Source organism: Dermacentor albipictus, chromosome 7 (assembly GCF_038994185.2).
Source record: "Dermacentor albipictus isolate Rhodes 1998 colony chromosome 7, USDA_Dalb.pri_finalv2, whole genome shotgun sequence".
Lineage (NCBI taxonomy): Eukaryota > Metazoa > Arthropoda > Arachnida > Ixodida > Ixodidae > Dermacentor > Dermacentor albipictus.
In genome coordinates, this window is record NC_091827.1 from 49,180,746 (window position 1) to 49,205,350 (window position 24,605).

Genomic DNA, 24,605 nt, shown 5'->3' on the forward strand with positions numbered 1-24,605 from the left:
GATCATTCATGTTCGTCATACACTCTTGTCGTACTATGCCAACTTGGGTACATACCAAGACGTAGGTGGCTGTTTCACGACATACAATGTTTTGCAGATTAATGAAACATTTTTTTTAATGCTAAAACATCGTATGCGCCACTACGCAAAAATACGTATAAGTCTGGGTGATATAAAGATGGTATCAAAAATGGCCGACGGCGCAATAGTAAAAACAAGTGAAAAAATGCTCTGACTGACGCCGAAATCCGTAGGGAGGTTGCTTTAAAGGAAGTAAAATTTCGCACGTTTCGGTCCGGGTTGGAAATGAACCAGGGCATCCGGGGTGTGACATGAGCATGGTTCCCCCACTTGCGACGGCTCCATGGTTGTGGAAGACAAAAGGTGTCCCTATTTCATGCGTCACTTCAAAAGTCACATCGCAGCCATCTAGCTGAGTAAAAGCGTGGCCTACTGCATTCGCCAGTGTTCTTGTGCGGCGCAGCAAATGTTGAGGAGTAGGTGCCACTTCACTAGTGCGTAAATTGGGCGCGTTCATGATGTTCCGAGGTCTACACTCGGTAGAATGTTTCGCATTTCCACACGCAAACAGTCTTGAGGGTCTCTGCCGATAATTTCTAGTAATAGTAAAGCTCAGCTTTGGCTACACTTTAGATGTTAACTAAACGCGCAGGTATCGATCGAATGCCCTGGATGGGCATAATACGTTGCTGCGTAAATTACACAATGTCTATATATATATATATATATATATATATATATTTATATATATATATATATATATATATATATATATATATATATATATATATATATATATATATATATATATATATATATATATATATATATATACCTCGTGAAAGGAGAACACTGACAACGTTGAAGTCACGACGTCAGGGGTGACGCTAGCATTGTCGTTGCTCAGCGACGAAGCGTTCGATAGGTGCAGAGCAGGCGTAATGCATTCATCGTAGAGGACGCTGGCGCCGAGCGACGCCATCTCGGAACCGCTCGTCCAGCTGCGATGCGAGCCTCTTAACGCACAAACGGGCATTCCCTAGCCCGCATTCCCTAGGCAAAATACGGAAAATAAAAATACGTGCTAACCAAAGTCGACGTCAAAGAAAGGCTGAGACGACGTGCTTGGTATACTGTATCTGTAGTTGCTTAAATTGTGGGACATTAAAGATGATGCAAGGCTGCACAGTTGCATGATATTTTTTTTTCATTACTGCCATTATTTTCTTCACTCCCTTATCAGGCGTTAATTTTTTTTGAACCCCTTGGTTTCCGTTATTCCTATGGAGCCCTATCATTGCTTTATTTGCTTTACGCGCAGGCTCGCAGACGTTGTCTTTTTGGCGTCTACTTCGGTTTACGCACATTTCTTTCCATGTTGTGGTTCTCGCTTTAGTTTGTTTTTTTTTTTCACCAAGAAGCCAGGTGCGCGCATCCCGGAGACTGTGAAATCTGTCGTGTATAGTGTGGTACTTTTCAACTACATTGGCGCATAACGAGCACGCCGGCAATTTAACCCACGGCGCGACTGATTCTCGCTCCATAGGTTGCTGAAGCGCACATTTTAATAGCACGACTCTCTGCGGCTCTTTCGAGGAGCGAAGGCACCATTTTTGCACCGAGAGTTCAGATGTAGATGCCCAAATTCCAGGCAGGGCAAGCCCACTCGAAGTCGCCTAAGCAGGCCTTCTCTTCAAAACATAGACTATTTTCATGTAGCGATCTTCACATTAATAAACAGTCACTGTAGCATACGCCAAACAATGTGAAGGCGAAAGCCTGCCCGCACAAGAGACCTTCATAAAATTAGTTGAAATTCACATTCGAATGCTTTCTTAAATATTATTACTTGTTTTCTCCCACCACAGGTCGTGGGCTCGAGTGGCTTCATTAACTCTATATTAACAGTGCCCTAGTTAACGTGTCCTTAGTACGAAGCGTCATGTGTTCGACTTTCTCATAAGCTCGAGGGTTAGACTGCCACAGAGGGTAATTGATTCGAGTGCCTAAATTAATTCTATCACAATTAAAATTGCCTTTGTTTTGTATGATGAGCGGCATGCGAGCCAGCTGTGGAAGAAGCCGACGACGAAGGCGTGACCAGTTGCATGAGCACTCGTTTGTGCGAGGCGAGCTCACATGGCTTTCTCTGTACCACACTCCGTGATTTCCAGATCACCGCAGGTATCAGCCACTTAAGGGTTTCACCTTACGAAGGCATGCGTAACAGCTCAACGTATTACAAGAGAACTTGCATTTTATTCTTTCCTATCTTGCAACATTCATATAGATGTAGCAGGAAGGGCCTGCACCGGCACAATTCAGGATAGAGAAACCGGCCGTGACCTGTCTTTAAGGCTACGTGTTTAGACTTACAAAACAAAAGCTGTTAGTGGAACGTTGGTCGGATTTTCCTGTGTCGTCCCCATCGTTATCAGCAAAAAAAATGGCTGTGGCTTAGGTAAGGTTAAGCCCAGGATGCGAAGCATACTAGCCTTTATTTTAGTTGTTGAACCACTGTTTAGCCTGGTGAACTGCTGTTGCTTGGCTATATTTGGTTCGGCTAGACGAAGAAACAACTCATGCATTACTTCTTCGCCTTCAAGAGTGGAACGCGACAGCGTTCCCGTCGACCCGCCAAGGGGTGTAAGACAATGGGCTACAGGGCAGCGACTACGCGCCCCGCATTGGACGCGGTGAGCGTCGAGCAAAGCAGCGTTCGGCGCGGCAACGAAATGTGCGCCTGAGCAAGAGACGCACGCCTTAGAAACAGCGCGTTTCTAAGGCAACACCGCATTCACTAGAGGCGCTTTTGTACCGCTTTGAAGCGTTGTACTCGTGGCTCAGTGGTAGCGTCTCCGTCCCACACTCCGGAGACCCTGGTTCGATTCCCACCCAGCCCGTCTTGCAAGAGTTGAGCCAAAGCCACTTCTCCTCTGTCGTGACGTCACGGTGTCACGTGATTTCATGGTCACCGCCACGCCTGAGGAGCTGGGTTGAGCCCTCGTAATATGCTTCGCATAAAAAAGCAATCCGAGCGCCATCACCATTCACCAGTCGAGAGGATCTAATGGGGGAGAAATACAAGAGAGGTTGCGAAAACTTACAACGCAAAACCTGTAGCATAGAGTTTCTAAATAAATACCCTAGAGGGAAATGTGGCGCTAGTGTCTATGGGGGTTCTCATGAGCGTTGCCTCAACCTACATGGGAATGATGGGAAGTACAGGCTTCGGATTGACTTCGATCTTTAGACTAGTGGCGTTTGCTTCTGGCGCAGTAAACAAAGCTATACTCAAATATTATGGCGTAAAATCTAATTCTATTCCTGCAGTATGTTATGTAATGTACAACACGCTACATAAACTTTGCATGAATTTGAAATGAAAGTATGGTTTACTGTGGTTTGTCACCAGGACACACCAGGGTATGCATACTTGTGCGATTCTGTTCTCAATTTAACGCCAAAGAATAATTATTTATTCATTTTTGTAACAGCAAAACAACCGTACATATACTTATATAAAAATACTCACCAAGTATTTCTGGAAATAAAAATGTTGTATTGTGACAAAGCGTTGCGCCCTTGAGCGGAATGCTAAAAGTGTCGTCTGCTACGACGCCTGCTCGCTGCAAACGCGAGACTTTTCTCGCAGACGACAGGCACTTGCGAACTCTCTTGCTCTTTCGAAAAGGTTGCGTCGGCTGTCACGATTGCTGAACGTCTTCAAGTACTTTTAAGCACATCTGCTGCAGTGCTAGCTAGGACGCTAGTGGCCTCCTACGAGTATGCTTCATCATATTTTATATTGGCGTACCGCTTCCGAAGCGTTACAGCGTGGCTTTGCGGGTACCCATTGTGCGACACTAGACTACAGCTCGGAAGCAGCTATCTTTCCTACCACAAGTAAGTTTGTGTTCCCAAAGTCCTAAAACACGCATGTCAATGAGCACATGAACGAGCACATAATGAAGCCCTCAATAAAATTTGATTTTCAAGCCACTAGAAGTACAACTGTATATGTCTTGTATCAGTAGTGCCTTCTTTGTCCTATTCTGAAGTTTCATAAAGCACGTAACGCTATAGTGTCAACCTAACACACTTAACCAACCAAGGTCCAAACGCTCAAAACATGTTCTTTCAACGTTTATGATGCCGCCGCTTTCTCGTCACGGCTTCGACACCACACCGCGACACAAGCATCGTCCCAGTCGCTGGCCCAGCGCTCTATCGCCACTCCGAGCAACATAACAAAGGCAGAGAGCTTTGCGTTGCACTGTCACACTGCAGGTTATAGCAATTGCGCTTGGAGCGAAACCAAAACTGCCAAAAAAAATATTTGTAGTCTAGTTCGCCAGTCAATAGAATGCCAATCCGAAGCCTGTACTTCCCATCATTCCCATGATGGTTGAACGATCGCAGCGCCAGATTTGCCTCTAGGGATACCAATATGAAACTCTATGACCTGTAGCAATGCCTCTGTTCCCTATGGAATCACGCAGTAACACCTTAAACGGTACTTCATGATAGACTCCTTGTTCGAGTTTGTGGTTTCGTGTGCGTGCTTCCTCTTTGTGTGACAATAAACTGAGCTATCTACAAAATCTGCCCAACCATGTAGGCGCGCCAACACTTCGGAGGCAGCAAACCTTTGTGGAATTAGGAGTATCCGGTTACAACAATCGAGAGTACAACCACAGTGAATCTCACGTGCACGGGGCTAACTTTGTTCAAGAATATTGATAAGATGGTTACGGCGGAAGCTGTCGGTGCTTCCTATACTGACCACAAAGCAGAAATAAATGTTCCTAAGTCAAATCATTCTCAGCATCGTAATCCTGAGTGTGCGTGTTTCATTTTGTGATGCCACTTGTCCGTGCTGCTAACAGCTCACTGACCGATCATATCCACAGGGATAAGTTTAAATTTTCTTTTATCTTTTCCGCAGAGCTGGTGCCGGTGAGGAAAAGGGTGATTCGATGGTGAAGTACATAGTAATCGCACTTCTGCTCTTCCTGCTTGTCTTCGCACTGATCTATTTTCTCGCATTTTCCGGAAGTTCAGATGGTGAGTGTAACCACTTTCTCTCATTCGATCGAAGGGTATTAGTTAGTTCTATTCAGTTAGTTATTTCATTTGTGAAAGCACGGTTTAGCATCCTCCAACAATGCACCAATTGAAAGGAAATACAAAAATTATGCAGATACAGCGCACACGTTGGAATTTATTTCGGGTCAAGTTTTAGTGATGGCGGATCTATTCGGCTATATAAGCATTGATTTGGGTATCTTACAACGTTTCTTCAAAATTCTGCGGAAAGTCATTATCCTGTTGAGGTCAGTTAAAATGAAGTTGCTGACAACTTGTTGAACAAGTTGTCAGTCACAACTAAGTGTGGGCCTTCACAAGATTTCCAAATTGAAACAAGAAATGCATGCGCCAAGCCCAGTTGAAAACAAATCTACTATATGATTGGGAACATGAGGCTATTTATTGGATATGCATATATCTTCCCTCACAAATGTGTATGATGTGAGAATTACAAACCATGCACTGAACAGTTCACAGACAATTACGATATTCCCTACGCCGAATTTCGAGCTTAGCTGTTTGTTTTTTTTTTGAATTCGCGATGTATTATGGCAACGAATTTGATTCTAAATGAGAGCGTGCTCTCGACGAAGGCGCTGAGCGTCTTCTCGAGCAGCTCATTCAGCAGCGTCAGCAGCAGCCAGCAGCAGCAGCAAACAAAGCATTTCCGCCACTTGCGTTGCTCAATGTTCAGAGAGAAAGCATAAACACTGGACCACGTGGCTCGCACTGAGCGCATTCTCCAGCGGCGGCGGTGACGCTGCAAGCGAAGTAGCGCATGCGCAGTGTGTCCGAAGCCCACACCAGCACTTTTTTTTTCAGCGCTGGCCGCCATGCCTTGTCCTCGTGCTCGCCAGCTCCCCGCTTTCCTCCTCACCCTTTCGCCTCTTCGTTGCAGCGCACCCTCCTCTCCGCTTTCTTCCTCGCGTTTTTCATCTCCCCCTGCTCTCCGCGCTCGCTTTCCTTTTTTTCTGCGCTCGAGTGCAGAAATTTGCACTAGTTCCCGTAATAATAATAATAATATCTGGGGTTTTACGTGCCAAAACCACCTTCTGATTATGAGGCACGCCGTAGTGGGGGACTCCGGAAATTTTGACCACCTGGGGTTCTTTAACGTGCACCTAAATCTAAGTACACGGGTGTTTTCGCATTTCGCCCCCATCGAAATGCGGCCGCCGTGGCCGGGATTCGATCCCGCGACCTCGTGCTCAGCAGCCTAACACCATAGCCACTGAGCAACCACGGCGGGTACTAGTTCCCGTTGTGCTGAAATTAGGACTAGTTCTAATTTCAGCACAACGGCAAAGTTGGTGACGGGTGCAATTAATGCCATTGTGAGCATGGCTATGTGGTGAACCGTTGTTAAGGCGAACACGGTTAAACAGAGTATATATGTCTCCTTATATTTACGTAAAGGGTCAACCAGCACATTAGTGATAACTAAACATGGTAGACAAACGAGCACAACTAATTTTCAGTAAGTCTGTTCTAAGTGCCTGTTTCATTGAAATTAAACTCAGTGAATCTGTTCAACCTGGATCCATCTTGGCATGCTCTTGACGCAGGATGCTCAATGACAGCTAAACCTTAATAGAGCCCTATCTTTACTTTCACGCGAAACCCTAAAAATTTATGATCAATCTAAACTTCTTTTTTTATCAAACCTTACATCCTACGGCACGCGTTTCGCTGCCTGCTGATGCACGGATTATAGGTCTAAATACACTGCGACGTAGCGTGAACGCACGCACAGGTTACGTCACGTTGGCGAGAACAACAGCGTCTATAGTTCTGCCTATGGTTCGACGCACTGGCGCAGTCAATGCAACCAGACACTGCCAACGCGCTCCGACGCGCCCGGCGTCTAACGACGCTCGCCTGCACGCCAATAATGTTGGACTATAAACGCGCTTCATAGGTGTGTGCGCGCGCGTGTGCATGTGTGCTGTGATGTGGGAGTACGACGAGGCTGCGCGTTCGATTTCCGGCCGGATATCGACGATCTCAAATGCGACGACGCTCATGTTGTTAATTTCAGAGACACGTTAAGGAACCCCTGGTGATTAAAACTACCCGCAGTGGTCCGTCAAACGCCGTGCCAATCGATGTAATCTCCTCTATCACTTGCTTTAATTTCAGTGGTGACGACCGACGGGGAGGCCGAAGGCAGCGGTGGCGGCCACGGTGGCGGCCACGGTGGCGGCCACGGTGGCGGCCACAGTGGCGGCCACACTGGCGGCGGTACCGCACTAACTCCGACCACGAAGGCAACGTCAACAGGTCAGAGCCCACATAAGCACACACTCCAGCTTTGCGATGAGTTAGCACTAAGTGTGAAAATTAGAGCTTCAATACGTTAAGGGAAACGTCAGATAGGTTCCTCTTGGCAGATACGACCGCCAAAGGAGACACCTAAAGCTCAAACCCCGTTTTAGCTTGGAAACCTCCTTTATAGAAGAGCTAACCAAAGCTCCCCTTTCGGTGTCGAACTCACGTCTGTAGAATATATTTCAACCCAAACAGGTTTGCTTCAAAATTTACTTAAGCTTCGTGGCGCAATAAATGCGGCAAACACACCCGGACCTTTACAGCTGCTGACTTCCCTAACGCAATCTTATTACGTATTGAACAGGGGCAATGGTACAGCCAAATTTTGATGTCAAATCGAATACAAATGTTCGAGAAAGTGATCTTTCGCAAACAAATTGAATGTCAAACATTCAGAATATCTAAAAGATTACATCGTGAGCTCCAAGGAGCCCGTTTAGCAACAAGAGGCCAGTACACTATAATTAATACTCTTAACAACGTCGAAAACATGTCTCATCGGTGGAAAAGCTTGTACATCCGAAACAACGAGTGGAGCCTGCCATGTATGCACAACGCAAAAGTTTGAAACACAGCAATGTACGATCATGTCTGCGGCACAATGACAGAGAAGAAAAAAGAATGGTACAGCGTGTCCGAGAACCACGCATGAAGTGCTCGGTGGAAGTACTAAGGGCACTACTACACTGCCGCACTTGTACCTAGGATATTCAAACATGATGAGATTGACAATGAAATAGACAGTGTGCTTTACCTAAATAGAGACACCATATTCATAGGTTGTGAAAGGCTAGAGAGGCCTACTCAACGGCTTGAAACAATTATTCGCACGTGACTTCCCGTACGTGTTTGTTTAACAACTGACTCATCTCAGCAACATCTGGACCAGTCCTGCTAAAAATCCTTCAGACGATTCTACATTTGCACTACGTCTATGTAGGCAGCAAGAACTGTTGCTTTCCTATAGAGTATTCGAACGAAACCAGTTTTGGAGAAGCTCGACCACAGAACTCTGGAATGGGATCCGAATCGAATACGGATTGAATACGAATCGAAAAGCAATGACTCTGGGATTCGCATTCCAAATTTCAATTTTTCGCATGGACCTTGTATTACGCGATTGTGACCTTCATCACATTATAAAAAGAAGCTGTCATCTGATTCATTAACGCCCTGAAAGTCTCGTGTTCAAAATTATGCCGCTACTTTTTACTGTTCTATCCCTGTTTCTGTGATTACATTTGTACAACTTTTACCAGCATTTACTGTCTAATTGCTTTAATCTAACGTTATCACATATACTATTTACTGTTGCGCCGTATTCTCGAAATAATGTTTTGCACAATCTAACAGTACGTCGCCTTATGGCCTTGTGCTGTGGGATCTCCTTCTGCAGACTCGCCAGACTCCTACGCGTTACAAAAAAAAAGATAACGGATCACAATTACTACTTCTCTTAAAAATCTAATCAATTACGGTTACCAATTGCTGCCCCACAAAAATAAATTGGGTAAATACAAAAAAAGCAATCGATTACTTTAACGTTACTTTTCTAGCAGTGTTATTAACATTGCACAAATACAGCAACTAGGTAGAGCTGGCTCTCCTATTAAATGGCGTCCTTTGCAGCCCTTCACACGTTGCTTATCTTCAATAAGAACTGCCTTTTAAGTTTTTATTTGGTAATCTTCTCTCTCTCTCTCTCTTTATGTGGGGACATCCGCAGCAACAGTGAAACATCGCTCAATGAGCACTCTGCTGATAGAAACTGTGTTTTATCACACAAATAGACGTCGCGCACAAGATTGCGGTCACTCAAAACCGTGACACTCGGAACTGTGTCGTGTATGAAGCGAAGCACTTCTTCGTTGCCGGAGCTAGGGAAAGGCGCTCCCGATAGCGCCAGTCGAGAAGTGAAAATTCGCCAACTGAAGATTGTTCAGTGTTAACAAATGTAGAGGGGCCATCGCTACGTAGTAATGCAAATGGAATTTATCCGCCAGCATGTGATGCACCTCCTGCCGGTGCCATTTACTCTTCCTAATGCACTCCAGCAACTGTTAACGTTCCTTGAAATGGTGTGCATTTTGTGGTGTAATTCAATATAAAGCTGCGCATTATTTAGCGCTCATAGTTCTATTCGTAATAATGAGTCAGGTATACATGGTCGTCATTTTTAAAGTGTCGCGAAATCTTTTAAAACGGGCTGTGCCAGATGGTATAATTCTTATCGCTGAACTCGGTTATGCGAAGAGGCAGACATTACTAGCAAGCGAAATCTAAACACATATCACACTACTTAGGAAAATGATTATTTACTTCTTAATTTATCAATTTACGCTACATATTATAACTTACGAATTCTAGACTGAGTTTCCCAGGCTCATCCACTTGAAAGCAACTGCCAGAATGGCACCAGTTACGAGACATTTCTTAATCTGTGTGACGGAATAAACGGGTGTTCCAGTTGCGTCCTAGCTTCAGCGCACAAAAGACCCTTTTGTTAAAGAAAGTTAACGAAATATGCAGTTTGATGACGGTTATCTTCAAATTAGTGTCATTTCGAAAACACGTCAGGCGCATAAACAAGGAAGCAAAAGCGGCGGTGATCAGGCACTTTTTCTACACAGCAACGCACACGCTTTGTTCACGGGCAGGATAGTTGACTCTGTGCCTCTGTCTTGTAGTAAAATATAGATAGGTCAAACTTGTAGGTGCCTAAATGAAAGATTAAAAGAACAATGTTGTAAACACAGCTATTTCCATGCATTCGGGAATACCTTGAAGAAATTGGGGATTCACACCCCACTTTGATAGTACGACATTGCTTCCTGTGACCACATGACAAGGGTAACAGTCGGAGCACCAAATATACATAAAATGTGTGACACATGCTGAAGCATGGCGTCTCTCACCTTGAATGAAAAAATTCACCGACGAATACGATAATCACTAATGCGGATTTTGAGCGGAGCTGCTTATGTGCTTTGAATTAGCGATGTATTGTGGTAAATAATTTGAGTCAGAACGACGGGATTCTCGTGGTGGCGGCGCTGAGCCTCTGCTCTGGCATCAAGTTTAACAGCTGCGGCAGACGGATCACTTTCAACGATCGCGTAGCTCATTGTTCCTAAAGAACTGCCTGACACTATTTTGTATTGTGATTAAACTCTCACGTGAGAATGAGCGTGAGGAACGATAGTGTTGAAACTGTGAGTTACAAATGTCACTCTTCATTGGGTGAACTCGTTCAGCAAAACACGTAACGCTCAAGCACAACCACAGTGGCTAGCAGATTCGGCGATCGTCGAGAATCTGATCTATGGGTCAAGCATTTCGGCTTTTATGCTTGACTCGTCGAACGCCTCAATGTAATCGCTGGTACCTGCGTGCCTTTCGCTCAGCAAGTTCACTGGGTTACCGCGCCAACGCCGCCGACGCCGATGCTCAGCGCAAGAACAGGCACATGGAAGCTCCGCTCCAAAACGCAAAATACTTCTTGGCGTGTACATTTGGAGAAACCAGCAGTTGTGATTAAGCGGCCAAAACGGACGGGCGCGTGGTTGCAGCTGTTGCCTTATTTTAGTGTGTCCATCTGTACTCTAGATCTGCCCGAAACTTACGGAAATAAAGTAGTTGCAAGTCAGCGTGTGTGTGTCGCCTTCTTTGCCGTGTCTTGTGAGTCCGTTATACGGTTACTAATTGAGCGGCAGCTCTTACCGCTTGTTAAGGCCGCCTAAAAGCGCTTTCAGGAGAAACAGAGAGAGAGAGAGATGAACTTAACATACATTAGAATAGCCCAAAAGTTACACTTCCATGAGAGGTGTCCATACCATGTTTACTTGACCGAGGCGTAGCTACAGGACGCTGATCGCAGGAAGGAGGCAATCAGTGTGGAACTTTCCACTCCTTTGGCCACTCTCATTCCTGCCGAAGTGGCAATGGTGCTTGGCTGCTGAGCACGAGGTAGCGGGATCGAATGCCGGCCACAGCGGCCGCATTCCGGTGGGGATGAAATGCGAAAACACCCGTGTAGTTAGATTTAGGTGCATGTTAAAAACCTAAGATGGTCGAAATTTCCGAAGTCCTCCACTACGACGCGCCTCATAATCAGAAAGTGGTTTTGGCCCGCAAAACCCCTAACTTAATTTAGGTTCCTGCCAAATTTAAGAACTCGAGACAGCATCGTCTGTTCTAGCTTGTTTCATCAAAACTGTAATTGGTTGCATGTATAAGGTTACATAAACAAGTAATTCAACTTCTAGGAACGTTGAAGAGTAAAGAAAAGAATCGTTAAACTACAAAATTACCAGAACATATTTTAGTACAAATATTTATGGACATATAAGTACTTACGTACAAGCCTCATACACATTCATGCGATTCTAAGCGTTGTATGATCAACCGTTTCATCGAATGACTGATTGATTGATTGTAATAATTGATAGCCGTAACGCAAAAACGTGACAGGATTCTACCTCTCTTGACGCCGCTTTATCTTGTCACAGGCACTGCCACTAAACCTGGCGTCGCGAGCCCAACATCACCAAAACCAGGCGCAACAACATCATCCTCAACAGTGCCAGCATCACCAAAACCATCATCAAAAGTGCCACCGCCACCACCTCCACCACCACCCCCTCAACCTCCACTTCGTCCCCAAACTCCACCGCCTCCACCTCCTCCAACTACTACCACACTTCCTCCGGGTAAGCGCACTAGTACAGCAGTAAAATTAATATATTGATTATTATTTTTCATATAGTTTCTAGAGAAGGGAAATCCAAACTTTGAAAGTCAGAATATTAGCGCTCTGAGGAAAATGAATTGCGTTGTAACTTCTCTTCATCCACTTGTTGTTTTTTCCGATGAAATAAAATCCCTTGTGAAACGTTGGGCAATGTGCGTTGAAGTGCAGGCATGTCATGTAGAAAAATAATGCATGTTTCAGTTTTATATCATTCGAACAAACGTGCCTTTGCTCAAACGCATCTTTACTTTTTGCCTTTACCTCGACATTATGTCAACCTGTCAATATGTCATGGCTTTATTTATTTCATTCAGTGATTGGCTTAGTTTATTCCTAACTATCATATACAACACCTGCCTCAAGGCACTAATATTTCGTATGCAATGGGAAAACTGTCGTCTCACTCTCATCCACAAGTATGGTTTAAAAACAGACGTACAAACCTACACAATGATATCTCTCCTATTCTTTCGCTAGACAATGTTCGAGTCTGTCCTGCACCCATTATTCGCATGCAGCGTACTGAACAACCTAATGTACATGGGTTTATCACGGCCCAGCAGTCCGAAGACAGGAGTCGACTTGACTCTGTTTACTGTAACCTAAATGAGGCGATTAATGTTTCTCCTTCATGACGTATACCTCCCAAAACGCTAAGAAAGGAACATTTGTGCATCTTTAATGCCATTGCTCAGGACTACCTGCCAGATCAGCAACGCTCTGTCACCGTCAGAGGACAGTTCTCAAGCATGTTCATAGCTCTAAGTGCTGCGCCACAGATATCTGTCTTTGGACCACTTGTCTTCTCTCTCTTTGTAAATGGTACTTGCAGAGCCACAAAGAACTCGTTTTTTGAATCTGACAACAGTGGTGTAGAATGCACGAAATGAAGAATTGAAATTCATGCTGTTCTGGGAAAGAAATTCATCACATCAAATGGAGCAGCATTGAAGGTTTGGCTATTACCATTGCACCGTTTACAAAGAGAAATGTGGTGAGGCTGCAGGATGCGACAGTCGGAAACCATGGGAATTTCCTTGCAAATCTTCATGTCATTGTCATAAAGAAGAAATGAAGACTTGTGAATAGTGGAAACAACGTGATTAATAAACATTTCCAAAAGAAGTAGACGTCGCACTGACCCTTGAGGGACGCCGCAAGTTGTCATTTCAACGGTATACTTTGTTTGGCCAAGAATGCAATGGATGCCAAATGTCCCAGGCACGACGTGACAAACGACGCGAGAGGGAATTATGCACCAGTGCAAATCCTACTCTCTTTTGTCCTACGTTCATCCCTCCACGTCAGTGAATGGTTTATCCCGAACTCCTCTGTGTGAGCCGACACGGCTTGTCCTCCTCATAGAGCTCGCTACCGTGGAGTAAGAAGAAATGAGGGTGTCCGGATGGTGGATGGTATAAGAAACCCAGCGCGACGCTACGTGAAGACAAATCATCTCAGCCCTTGCGTACAGGAGCACGCACACCGAACGTTTTTTGTATTTGACTTGGAGTGCATCGCGCACCCGTAACGGTGTATTAGGCTTCCGTTATTGGGTTGCACATCATCTAGCGTTCTCTGCCGGATCCACTCTCATGATCAATCTGGTTCTAGCTCTATGCAGACTCTGGTGAAGCTCGCGAAAACCCCCTCCCCATAACATGTACCAGCTCGCTAGACCATGCATAAAGGAGATGTTTGACCATTTTCGTTCACAAGACATTGTTTATCGAGACAATCACTGTGCAAGAGCTTTGCCGACTACGAGTCAATAACGAATTGCGCAAACTCGATTAGAAACAATGAGTGGCAAACCACATCAAAAGCTTTTTTGAAGACACAGTAAATAGTGTCAACTTGCCCTCGCAAAATGACGATGTGGAGTTCGGCGTCATGACACTTAGGAGATTTGTCGTAGCGTAGCGGCCAGAAAGAAATCCATGCTGATCCGCAATCAACGACATCTTCGCAGTAAAAGATAGTAGCTTGCGAAAAGCAAGCTCAAAAGTCCTAGACGTGGCACAGACCAAAAAAAGTGGGCGTTCTTTCAATGTTCCACCATGTGGTCACAGGATGTTTTTGTTCAAGAATACAATATGTGAGTACTAATCCGGCTTGTATAGGCGTTTTCTGAGAGCCTGAAAAATAAAGCCGAATTCGTCACTCCACCCATTAGGCACAGGACTTCTGGATTTTCGGTGCACGCCATGATTGTACTTTAGGCCAGTTTTAAGTTTAGAAAAAAAACCAGAAGAGATATTTATAGTTAGCGACCTTGTACTGGGGAACACATTTTCACCTCGTGTTCAAAACTGGGTCATTTAACTGACCTGATTGGTCCTGTACCTTGGTTTTGTCTGTATCTAGTAACCACTCGGTAGCGGACCAGACATCGAATGAATAAGCATATTCACCCCACTTGAAAGCAAAGCGAAAAGATTCAACAATGCCACTGGAGGAGCTCTGCCTGAGGGCTCAGACAGAGGCTGTTATTCTTAGTAACGAACGAAACATATCGGGACAGGACGCACAAATGAAATGTCAGAACGTGATATTTTTGTTTAACTTGAGAATTTACCAGGCACTGGTATATGACATTACCAGAGAAATTGGTGATAGAATTATGCTGCGGAAAGCAGCAGAAGGCTCGAAAGCCCAATAAAAGGCGGCGCTTGGCATTTGTAATAAGAACATCAACGGATGCTTTAGTCAATTCCGGGCACACTAAAATTACGAGTAATGGTTACTCCACTCGCGCTACGGAAAGACAATACACCTTGAATACAAGAGGTGATCTCATCAAACAGAACAAGGGGAATCTTCGTTGATACACAGAAAGATACAATAAACAACTTCTCGCCACGCGTTAGGCGGATTTCTAAACAAATCGACACCTGCAAACTTTCTATGTCATCTCGCCGGGAGTGCCTCGCTGAAGTTTAAACGATAATCAATACGCCACCACCCTTTTGTTCCAACTCACAGAAGGCCCGGCTACTGCGGAAGGCGTTGTAGTGCGTAGAAAAAAGATCCGAAGATGAACTTTCACTGCAGAGCCAAGTTTCGAAAACAATAAATCTATGAAAAGGAGCCGAAGTCACGATATAGACAAATAATGTGCTTTGGGGCGAAGTCCATGAGTACGTTGATAAAATATATACAAGTGACGCAACATTTGATCCTTCAAGGTTAAAAATAATAATTTTAATAATAATAATGAGAAGAATAACAAAACAAAAGAAATGCTTGTCAATTCGCAATGTATATACATTCTTGATTCATCAATAAGCTTAGAAATTGCGCCTCATACGTACAAGCAATGACTTTTGTATGCTTCCTCCACATAGTTGTGCTGTGGGCAAGTTGAATTCTCTATAACTTCAGTGCGAGATCTTAATTTGCCAATTTTCCAAAGAGGATTGGTTCTCATTAAGATAGGAAGTGGAGGAGACAGGTACGCCATTGAGCCGATACCATTTTTCTTGGAGCAAACTTGCTGTTGAAGTTGAGGCTTCTGATCCCGCCAGCACTTCGACAATGGACATTACGGGAGCTGGAGTGACTGGTGTGGGAATCTGCGTTAGGGTATATTGCTTTTGTGACTTTCTTTCTTTCATTCGTCTAGATTTCGTTATTTTAATAGTTCTAAGTTAAGGTTGCTACTAGTTTCAAGAATTCACTTTAAGGGGCACACGGATTCTATGCTTTTATTCAATCAGGGCATTATGCGCTTGTACAAGCTATATATTGGGCATGCATGTGTTCTGCTCTGTTGCAATCGCCAATTAGTTGAGAATCTTTCTTGCGTCCTTTCTTTCACTATCTCGGACGCTTTGCTCTGTTTGATGTGCCCAGGCTAACCTTGAGCTGTAATCATCAGTTTTTCATTAATCATCTCCGCGACGATATTGCGGAAAATGCTAATTGGTGTTGAAGTCAATTATTTCGAAAGTATACCGTAAGCTTATCGGGTGAGATAAAGCACATTGGGTTTTATATATCGCTTAACCTGATCGGTCGTACACAAGCTTACTACAAGAAAGAGAAGATTAACACCATAATCATGTTGATGTGAAATTCAATGTTGTTCAATTACAACATCATAGGTTGAAAGCTGGACAACTCGGCGTGCCCATCTATGCGCTCCTAATAATTCTTAATATAACTCTTAATAACTGCTAACAACCTCCAGCAGAGTGTTCCTATTGGACTTAGCTTACCAGGGTTAAAGTGCTACGTTTATGGTGCGAAATAACGCTCACGTGCGTGTTACCATATTTGAAAATTCCTTAAAATCTTTTAGTCTTCGTATTTGGGTGCTCAGAGCTTACAAATAGTACATATTCACGGGCTCGTCCCAAAGAAAAGTCAATTTAGGTTGAGTTAGTTGGGTTCTGATTTTGCGCAAGTTCTGTTTGCAATATTTTACGACGAAAAATACGGGTTTTCCTATTTGGCCTAAAACGTATAAATATATTCTGAGTGATTCAAGAAATGTAGTTAGAGCAACCTTCATGCCCAGAGGTGTCGCTCATGCAACTTTCAGCTGCTTGTTGAATTTCACCGCAACACACAAGTGTATTGCTGAAGGGTTGAAATCTGGGCCAGTTGGTACATACTTGAATGAAAAACCAGTAAAAAACACAAAGGAGAAGAGGAGAAGTTCACATCACAACGACTGGACTATCAACATCTCCTCTTGTCTCCTCTTGTCCTCTTGTCAACTTCTCCTCTTGTTCTTGTGTTTTTGACTGGTTTTTTCACAATAGTGTAGATTATTCAGCAGCTTTTTCGAAAAACTATTTCAAGAGAGTCGCTCAATTTCATTGAGGTTAAGTTAGCAGCATCGTGAGGGTACTAATATTTAACACCAGATTCAGTAACACCCCCTAATCGGCAGTTATTTCGGTGCTATCGCAGTGATTATGTCAATGCCAACACGCTGCTATAACGCAGCACAGCGTGCCAAGAAGTTCTGAACGCTTACTTCGTTTATACACCCGTCCACACTCAATAAAGCTCAATAAGCAGATTGCAGATTATGGTAACGAATGTTCGCGAAATGGCCAATTAAAGTGATACAGTGTATACAGTGGGTTTTTGTGTTTCGCAGTAAAACCGCCCATGTTGTCTTGCACGGTCGGGCACCAGGCCGTGATCAAGGATATGGTGCCCCCCGATGGAACATGCGACAGCATATTCTACACGGACGTCTTCTTCAACGAGAAGACCAACAGGATAGAACCATTGTACAGTGACACCGCCTTCAAGGTGGTCCGGTCCGCCGCAGCTACGTACTCGAAGACAACGTTCGGAACTTCGATGTATCCGGGGTGAGGTCGTCCGTGCCTCTCCATCTTCTTTGCTTCTGTGACAAACAGAAACACCCGCCGGTATATGAGGAATCTATCACTGCTCAATGTAACGCGACCTAATAACTGCGTGAGTGAGGGCAATGAAACTGTGATACGTGAAGAAGAAAGAGCTCGTTCAGGACATGCAGAGAGTCGTGCTTGGAGTGCAAGCATATAGGCCATAGTGGGATATGCGTCAGTATGAGACTAAGACATGACGTCATGACTTATTTGAAGGCGTAGCACATTCTCGCTTTATGTATAGCCTTCACAGCAGCTGCTGTGGTTCCCTCCAGTCCTTACGTTTTCGCTTTATCACCACGAGTGTACGACAGTGCGTGAGCTGTTAATGCCTATCATTTGAAGAAAAGAGCAGCAGCATACAAGAAAGTCCTGAATACCTAATAAGCCGATGTATGATGGCTGGGTAAATAACATTGTTTTATAGCGGCTAGGCATGCGTCTAGTTTTCCTATACCGCACATTTATCCTAACATATATCACTCCGGTGTCCCTGGCGTCCGCCCCTTTTTCGGAAAACACTGGCAACGGAAGGAAGCGAGTGGTTTTCACAGAGGAGTAAATATTCTTGTCGCAGTAGATGAGTTGAAAGCTGAACGTATCGCTGAAACCTGCAGTCTTTTTTTTTACTTCTATTTCGCCCTTGTGATACGACTTTTGCTTAATCTAGGCTGACTTCATATACTGGGCGTTTCCTTTAGCCTGCACCAAATTTATTGATAATGGCCTATGGCACATAACACAATTCTCACCTTTGGTCTAAACCATTTTATGAAGAGGTCATTGCTTCTACGAGAAATCAAAATGTTCAATTGAATAATTCACGTAGAGTAATTAACATTTCACTGAATTGTATTGCGCCACATGTTTCGACCTACGAATTATCACCGCTAAGCTCACAAGGCGTGTCCATTTTGAACACATTCTCAGAGAAGCACCTATCTCGAGATATCAATACTCAAAACGCCTGACGAAATGCGAACGTGTTTCAGTTACTTTTCTGCTTGAATGCACAAACAGCGCGTTCGTGAAAAAGTAACTGTAACGGCAATGTATTTATTCAGACACATTGAAAATTACTATCTCGGAACATTTTGCTTTCTCGTAGAAGTACTGGCCGTCCTATTGAGTAACCTATGTTAAAAGTGAGAATTGAGCTATCGGCCTAGGCAATCTTTAAAAAATTTGCTGCAGCTTAAGAAACACGCCCTCTATAACGTGTGACAAAAGGGCTACATGTTTTCTGCTTGTTTTATTCTAGGTGTGTTTGGTTAAATTGCCAGAGGTAAACGTGTAAATAAAAATATATTAACAAGCTCTGTTCACACAGCTAGAACACAGCCAAGGTGGCGGAAAGAAAACCAACATAATCATCCTTTCCTTCTACACCGTGACCAATGTAATCCTTGTCACTATAAGTGAAGTCTCATGACATTGACTCGGGCCGCAAAAGCGTCGACCAGGCGCCTAAGACAGGTTCGTAGGTGAGGTGTATAGCTTTAGGCGGAAATGTGCATTATGTCCGAGGAAGCAGAAGGCGTGCTGTTGTCGAACGGGCCCTATCTCGAAGGTAACGTCTGTCAGTTGTCGTGGTAAGCAGTGCAGGGCAGGACATGGTAAGGGCCGCAGTACCGCGAAAGTATCTTTTCACAGAAGCCAACGAGCTGAGAAGGGGACCAGAAAGAGAACAGTGGTTGGAATGGCACAACTTCTGGCGTGTTTACACCCCATAGGTGAAGGCGCGCAATTCCTGTTGTAGCGATGGCGTCACAAGCGTATTCACCCGATGGTTGTGCAGGGACCGGCAGAAGCCTGTCAAAAGGCTCCATTCCATCTCGACCAGAGAGAAGATGCAAATGAGAGTAGCCGTGAGCGTCAGGGCCTGAGGAGCCCTGATACTCACGTATATATATAGGTGAGAAAAGGTAACATAGTGTCCCAGTTGCGATAATCAGATGAAAGATAAACTGAGAACTTATGAGTGATCGTGCGATTCAGGCATTCGATAAAACCGTTCCTATGAGGGTGGTACGCCGTCATAAGGTATTGTGTGGTGGCACAAGAAAGAAGTAAAACTTCGCTGTCTTTACACCAGACGCAGCTCTTTGAAAAGCTGACCAGGGGCTCGGTGATGTAAAATGATTGTTTCAGGCTTGTAGCGCAGCTCGGAAGAGCAAAAAAGGAAGTAGGGGTAATCAAAGGCAACGGAAAACAGAGTGAGTGTCTTTCCTGTGACAAGAACCACAAAAATAAGTTTGTTAATTGCACACATTGTGTCGTTTATTGTTTTCCACTCAAGTGCGGAAAACGTTACGTTGGTCAAACTGGCCGATGTCTGAATGACAGGCTGCGCGAACATGGTTACAACGTCAAGAGTTGTATTACAGCTGGGGGGTTTCTTGCGCAGCACTGCAAAACGTGTGGTTGCGAACCTGTCTTAGAGGAATGCATCATTCTTGGTCGCAGTCGTAATCAGCTCACAAGAGAAATCATCGAAGCAAAGGCTATCATTGGTCTGGGCCATGCATGTGTAAGCTCACCTTCATTATCATTATCAAACAATGAATTGGCGTATCCCCGACTGCAGCCACAGGCTGTCTGAATCTGTTACCACTTGGTTACTATCGGTTTTGTTGCTTCATTTCTTTGTTATCTCCTGATGTCTTATGGTTTGCCGAGTGTATAAGTAGTCTTGTGTCACGAAATAAACAGTCAGTTGGAAGTAATAGCGCTCACTCTGTTTTTCGTTCCCTTTCATTACCCCTACCTCCTTCCTTTTTTGCTCTTCCGAGCTGCGCTACAAGCCTAAAACAGTCATGACATATCAACTCGCCCAAACTGCCACGCTTTTGATGTAAAATGACGTCGTGCGTTGAGAAGTCGATAACGGGTGTAGCATAGATGGTTTGGAGAGGTCTTGTGATATGACAGGTCTTGTGATAGCCATATCTCGGGGACAACGGACAACGCTTTCTCTTAAGGCTAGTGAAGCAATATTTCTATATTCCATTCCTTTCATGTGGGTAATGTACGCAAAAGGTCACGCGAGTTGCTTCTGCCAAATCTGTCCAATACTGGTGAGGCAAGAAAGCGCGGACTCCTCTTCTCATTAGTTTGTCCCCCTTGCATTCATAATCTAATTCCAGTCCATTTCACACTGCATATAATTGCTGCAGAAGACAATTTACCTTATGGCATGCTTGACCGGACGGGTCAACGCACCATTTTCTGCAAACAATGCTGACGGCACAGATATTCCTCGCTCGTAATGCTTGCTGCAAATAATAGGCCGTAATATCAGAGCCGCTGATGGCGAGCATTGACCGCTGCAGTCGAATGGCGGGGTCACCATATACTTTCTTCAGCTGAGGTGGAGCCCGAGTGAAAAAGCGTTCTCAACTACCTTGGGATCTGTGTTGGTCGCATGATGTTCAAAACTTCGCTTTAACTTAAGAAAGTCTCATTGTTTTATTTATTTATTTATTTAATTAATTATTTATTTATTTATTTCCGTACTTAATGTCAGAAAGCCTTTAATTTAGAGGAGTGGGCTTTTCTTCCTTGAGCAAAAAGTCTTCAAACGTGGCTTTCTTGATGGCGGTAGCATCAGAAATTACAGCAACGGAAGCAGTACACGATTTAATTCATTGCTTGTGGGTAGTAACAAGGAATTGGAAAATAGATTGGTTTGGCTTGAGGCGAACTCGTACTCTGGATTCGTGGCCGCTGCGAGAAGAAACGTAGGTACGGGAGCCAGAATGTGCTGTTATGAAATTAGGGGGATAGGAAAATGCCTTGCGATTCGAGTCAAGGAAGGCCAAGCATTGATTTTATAGAAGATACACTGGTTTCCCCCAACTAATTCGATACAACAATTAGGTCGGCACGGTTTTGGACACATTGGAAAGCGTGCGATAAGGTAGCTGTGCAGCGCTCCCTGACAGAACTGACGTACTCGAGCTTGACTCTCACCAGGGATGCCTGGGTATGGGCATAACGGAAATTGCAGCGCGAATAGAGAGGCATGCGGCTGGCGCATGTAATTACAAAATCAACATGCATATTCCAAGGTACAATTGGAGGAAACCGGCAATAGGGGGTGTGTCGTTGAGGATGTAACTGGGAGGCTTACTTAAGAAGGCTGTAGCATTACATTTGTTGGTGAATGGTTGTTGAATTTCCGTTGTTGTCGAAAGGAATAAAAAGAACCTTCCCGTTTCTATCGTCACCTTGCGCAGGACCATCGGTCAATTCGTACGCAGCAAACGGCAGGATGTTGAGAACGCCATGACCACGCTCTTCAAACAAAACTTCGTGGACTTCGGAATGCTGAATGTAGACAATATAGAGGACTACGACAAACTCAAAGATGGCCCGCTCCAGTACTTGAAGGTAAGCATACCTAGAGACGGCCGCTATATTCGTTTTTGCTTTTTTCGTATACCACCAAGGTATGTTGTTATAGAAGCAAATGGTCACACATTGTTGGTAATAGTAATTTAATATTAAATGGGGGCAGGGAAATGGGAGGCTTATACAGTAATGGGAATTATTCTTGATTGAAAAGAACACAGAATTGCGAGAAAAAGGATAAACATACATTATATTTATTAATCAAATTATGCAATAGTAACTAATATTTTCACAGAAGGATCACTACATTCAATAGTGATTAGTGATGGAGAAAGGGGACTATTGTCGATCGATATGGGGGCACATATGAATTTAAATATGGCTGTCTAGAAACGCTCGCGCAGGTCACGGTTCTACGGCGATTTTTTAGGCTTGCTCGAGTAATAATGCAGAGCCAATGCACACCTTAGAATCAAAGGAAGCGAAGCAAAACATTCGTGAAACGGTTGATTCAAATGCTCTAAATTTCCTCACTTGTTTCCTGTGTCTATGGCGTAAGGGAAACTGGCCAGCTCATGCACCTTCGAGCACCCGTGCTGAAAAATGTGACAACTTATACCTTGTATCTCGGCGCACACTTTACTGTCGCCCATACACACGTAAAGCCGGCCGTGGTACCCCTCTGTAAACGCAATCGGGATATGCGTCCTATGGCTAGAGGTAAACAGCTTCGCCGTGAAAAAAAAAACAAAGGAAAAAAAACAAAGAAAACCACGGGGAAGGCGGGGGATGCAAATTCAAGACGATGAGCAAAACGCGAACAAGGTGAAAGCCGGAGCCAACGTTTCGACAAGTGGACTTGTCTTCCTCGAGAAGGCATATGCAAGGATAGCATAGGCTGCCATGGAAATGCCATGTCTACGTATGCCACCTTGAACAAGCAAAGTCCACTTTTCGCAAAGTCCGATAGGGCGTTCGCCTTGATCTCGTTTCACAGTTAAAAAAAGGCGTTTGTCCGAGAAAACATTCATCTTGTCGCTGTTTTCGACGCTCGTCGCAAGCAGGTGGAAACTTCAGCACGCGTCTTCAGCACGCGTCTTTACCACTGATTTCTAGCAACACAACACTGTTTTAACCTCCGCCTAGATCGTTCGAGACATGGCACTTTCGCAATGGTCAAGTTATCAGTAAAGTTCATTCCGGGCCGCCAATACCCTTAGACTAATATTAAGCCTAACCGTGGATGCCCGCGGCTGTCTGCGCGTCTGAGCACAACGCGCGTCGTATCTTCCAGGTAATCTGCGGCGGTTGCGAAGGCAAATGGCCAGCAGAGATTGTTTGTGGTCTGATACTCGCTTGGCCAACACCTCCTGTAAAAAGATGATGCCGCGTGCGCCGAAAACCTGCTGCCCTTACCTTTCCCCTTTGCCTCCTTTGCACTTGAGGTGGTAGCTAGCGATCTTTGCGGTGGTCGCTTGCAACACATGCGCGCATGCGCACATCACCGCATGGCGGCGCGGCCGATGCGGCCGCCACTACCGCCGCGACACCACATCACCCCAGCCCCCTTGTCGGAAATAGGAAAGTGGCGCCATCTCTCGACAACCGACAGCAACTCAAGGCGCGATGTCTACAATGGGTAAGCGAGCGACGCCGCAGGCATCCGTCTAGAGGAGGCGTTGGCTTGGCCTTGAAGGTCACGTGATCTCAAATTACCCAGAAGCGTTTTTCCCCGCTGCCGAGGCTCTTAATTATACCAACGTTGTCAGGGCGACTACTCGCGTTCAATGAGTAAGATATGGTCAGGTTTATCTGCGCAAGTGATACTACGCCTTCTTCATTAGTAAGCGATTGTTTCCTGCAATATGCATGGCTGATAAACCGTGATACTTGATTTGGTGTAAGCGGCTAATGCTTTAATATCGCTAGCAACGCGCCGGCTTTTGGGCGAAACACTGACTTGCTTTTCAATGTCGTGATGTTCGTGCTTCTGTGATCAGCAGTTCCTCGTGGTTGCGTTAAACTCTCACTATGGATCATATCCCGACATTCGCCGTTCGGACAGTACTTTGTAAAAAAGAAATTGGTCTCCAATCCACGCGGTGGTTGGACAGCGAAGCCTTAAACCAGAATTAAAGTCATTGGTCGTTGAGACGTAGCTTCAAATTAATCACATGGCTGTATTGGTATTCGACTAAGACGTTTTACCGGCCTGCGACTTCGCTTGCTCCACAAGTTCGTGCACCAGAGTGAACCAGTGGGAACAGATATGCACTTAACAAAACTTTCGTCGCGTTTCATCAGCACACTGCCCTTCAGGAATCTTCATAGCCTTCTCATAGCTTGTGAGATTACAAACCAGTTTCCAGACGGTTTCTTCTTTTACATACGAAAGTGTTGTTACATCAGTCGCTGCCATTGCCGCTCCCTCGCCACTGCAGCTTATCCAACCGTAATACTTACCGGGAAACTTGCGGCAACCGCAATGCGCAAAGGCGAACATTCAGGGTATTTTCTCACAGCCAACGTGTATCTGCATGGCTAGCAGCATCACTTGCCCCTCCGTCTGTCACCTGTATGCCGAAAACTCCTGCGTCGCAACCCCATGCGCCCGCGCAAACAAAGAAAAGGAGAAGCGTGCGATTGGCTGCGCCAGTAGTGACGTTGGTGCTTTCCATCGCAGCTGA

The 24,605-nt window shown here is 44.8% G+C and overlaps 1 protein-coding gene across 1 annotated transcript in view; it reads left to right on the forward strand.

Annotated features, from left to right (window-relative positions):
• LOC139047986 (uncharacterized) overlaps positions 1-24,605 on the forward strand; it is a 40,780-nt gene that overhangs the window by 1,533 nt on the left and 14,642 nt on the right. Inside the window, exons 2-6 of the mRNA XM_070522225.1 lie at positions 4,970-5,088; positions 7,252-7,392; positions 11,949-12,149; positions 17,304-17,523; positions 21,804-21,957. Coding sequence (XP_070378326.1) covers positions 4,970-5,088; positions 7,252-7,392; positions 11,949-12,149; positions 17,304-17,523; positions 21,804-21,957 — 835 coding nt within the window. The remainder of the gene's footprint in view (positions 1-4,969; positions 5,089-7,251; positions 7,393-11,948; positions 12,150-17,303; positions 17,524-21,803; positions 21,958-24,605) is intronic.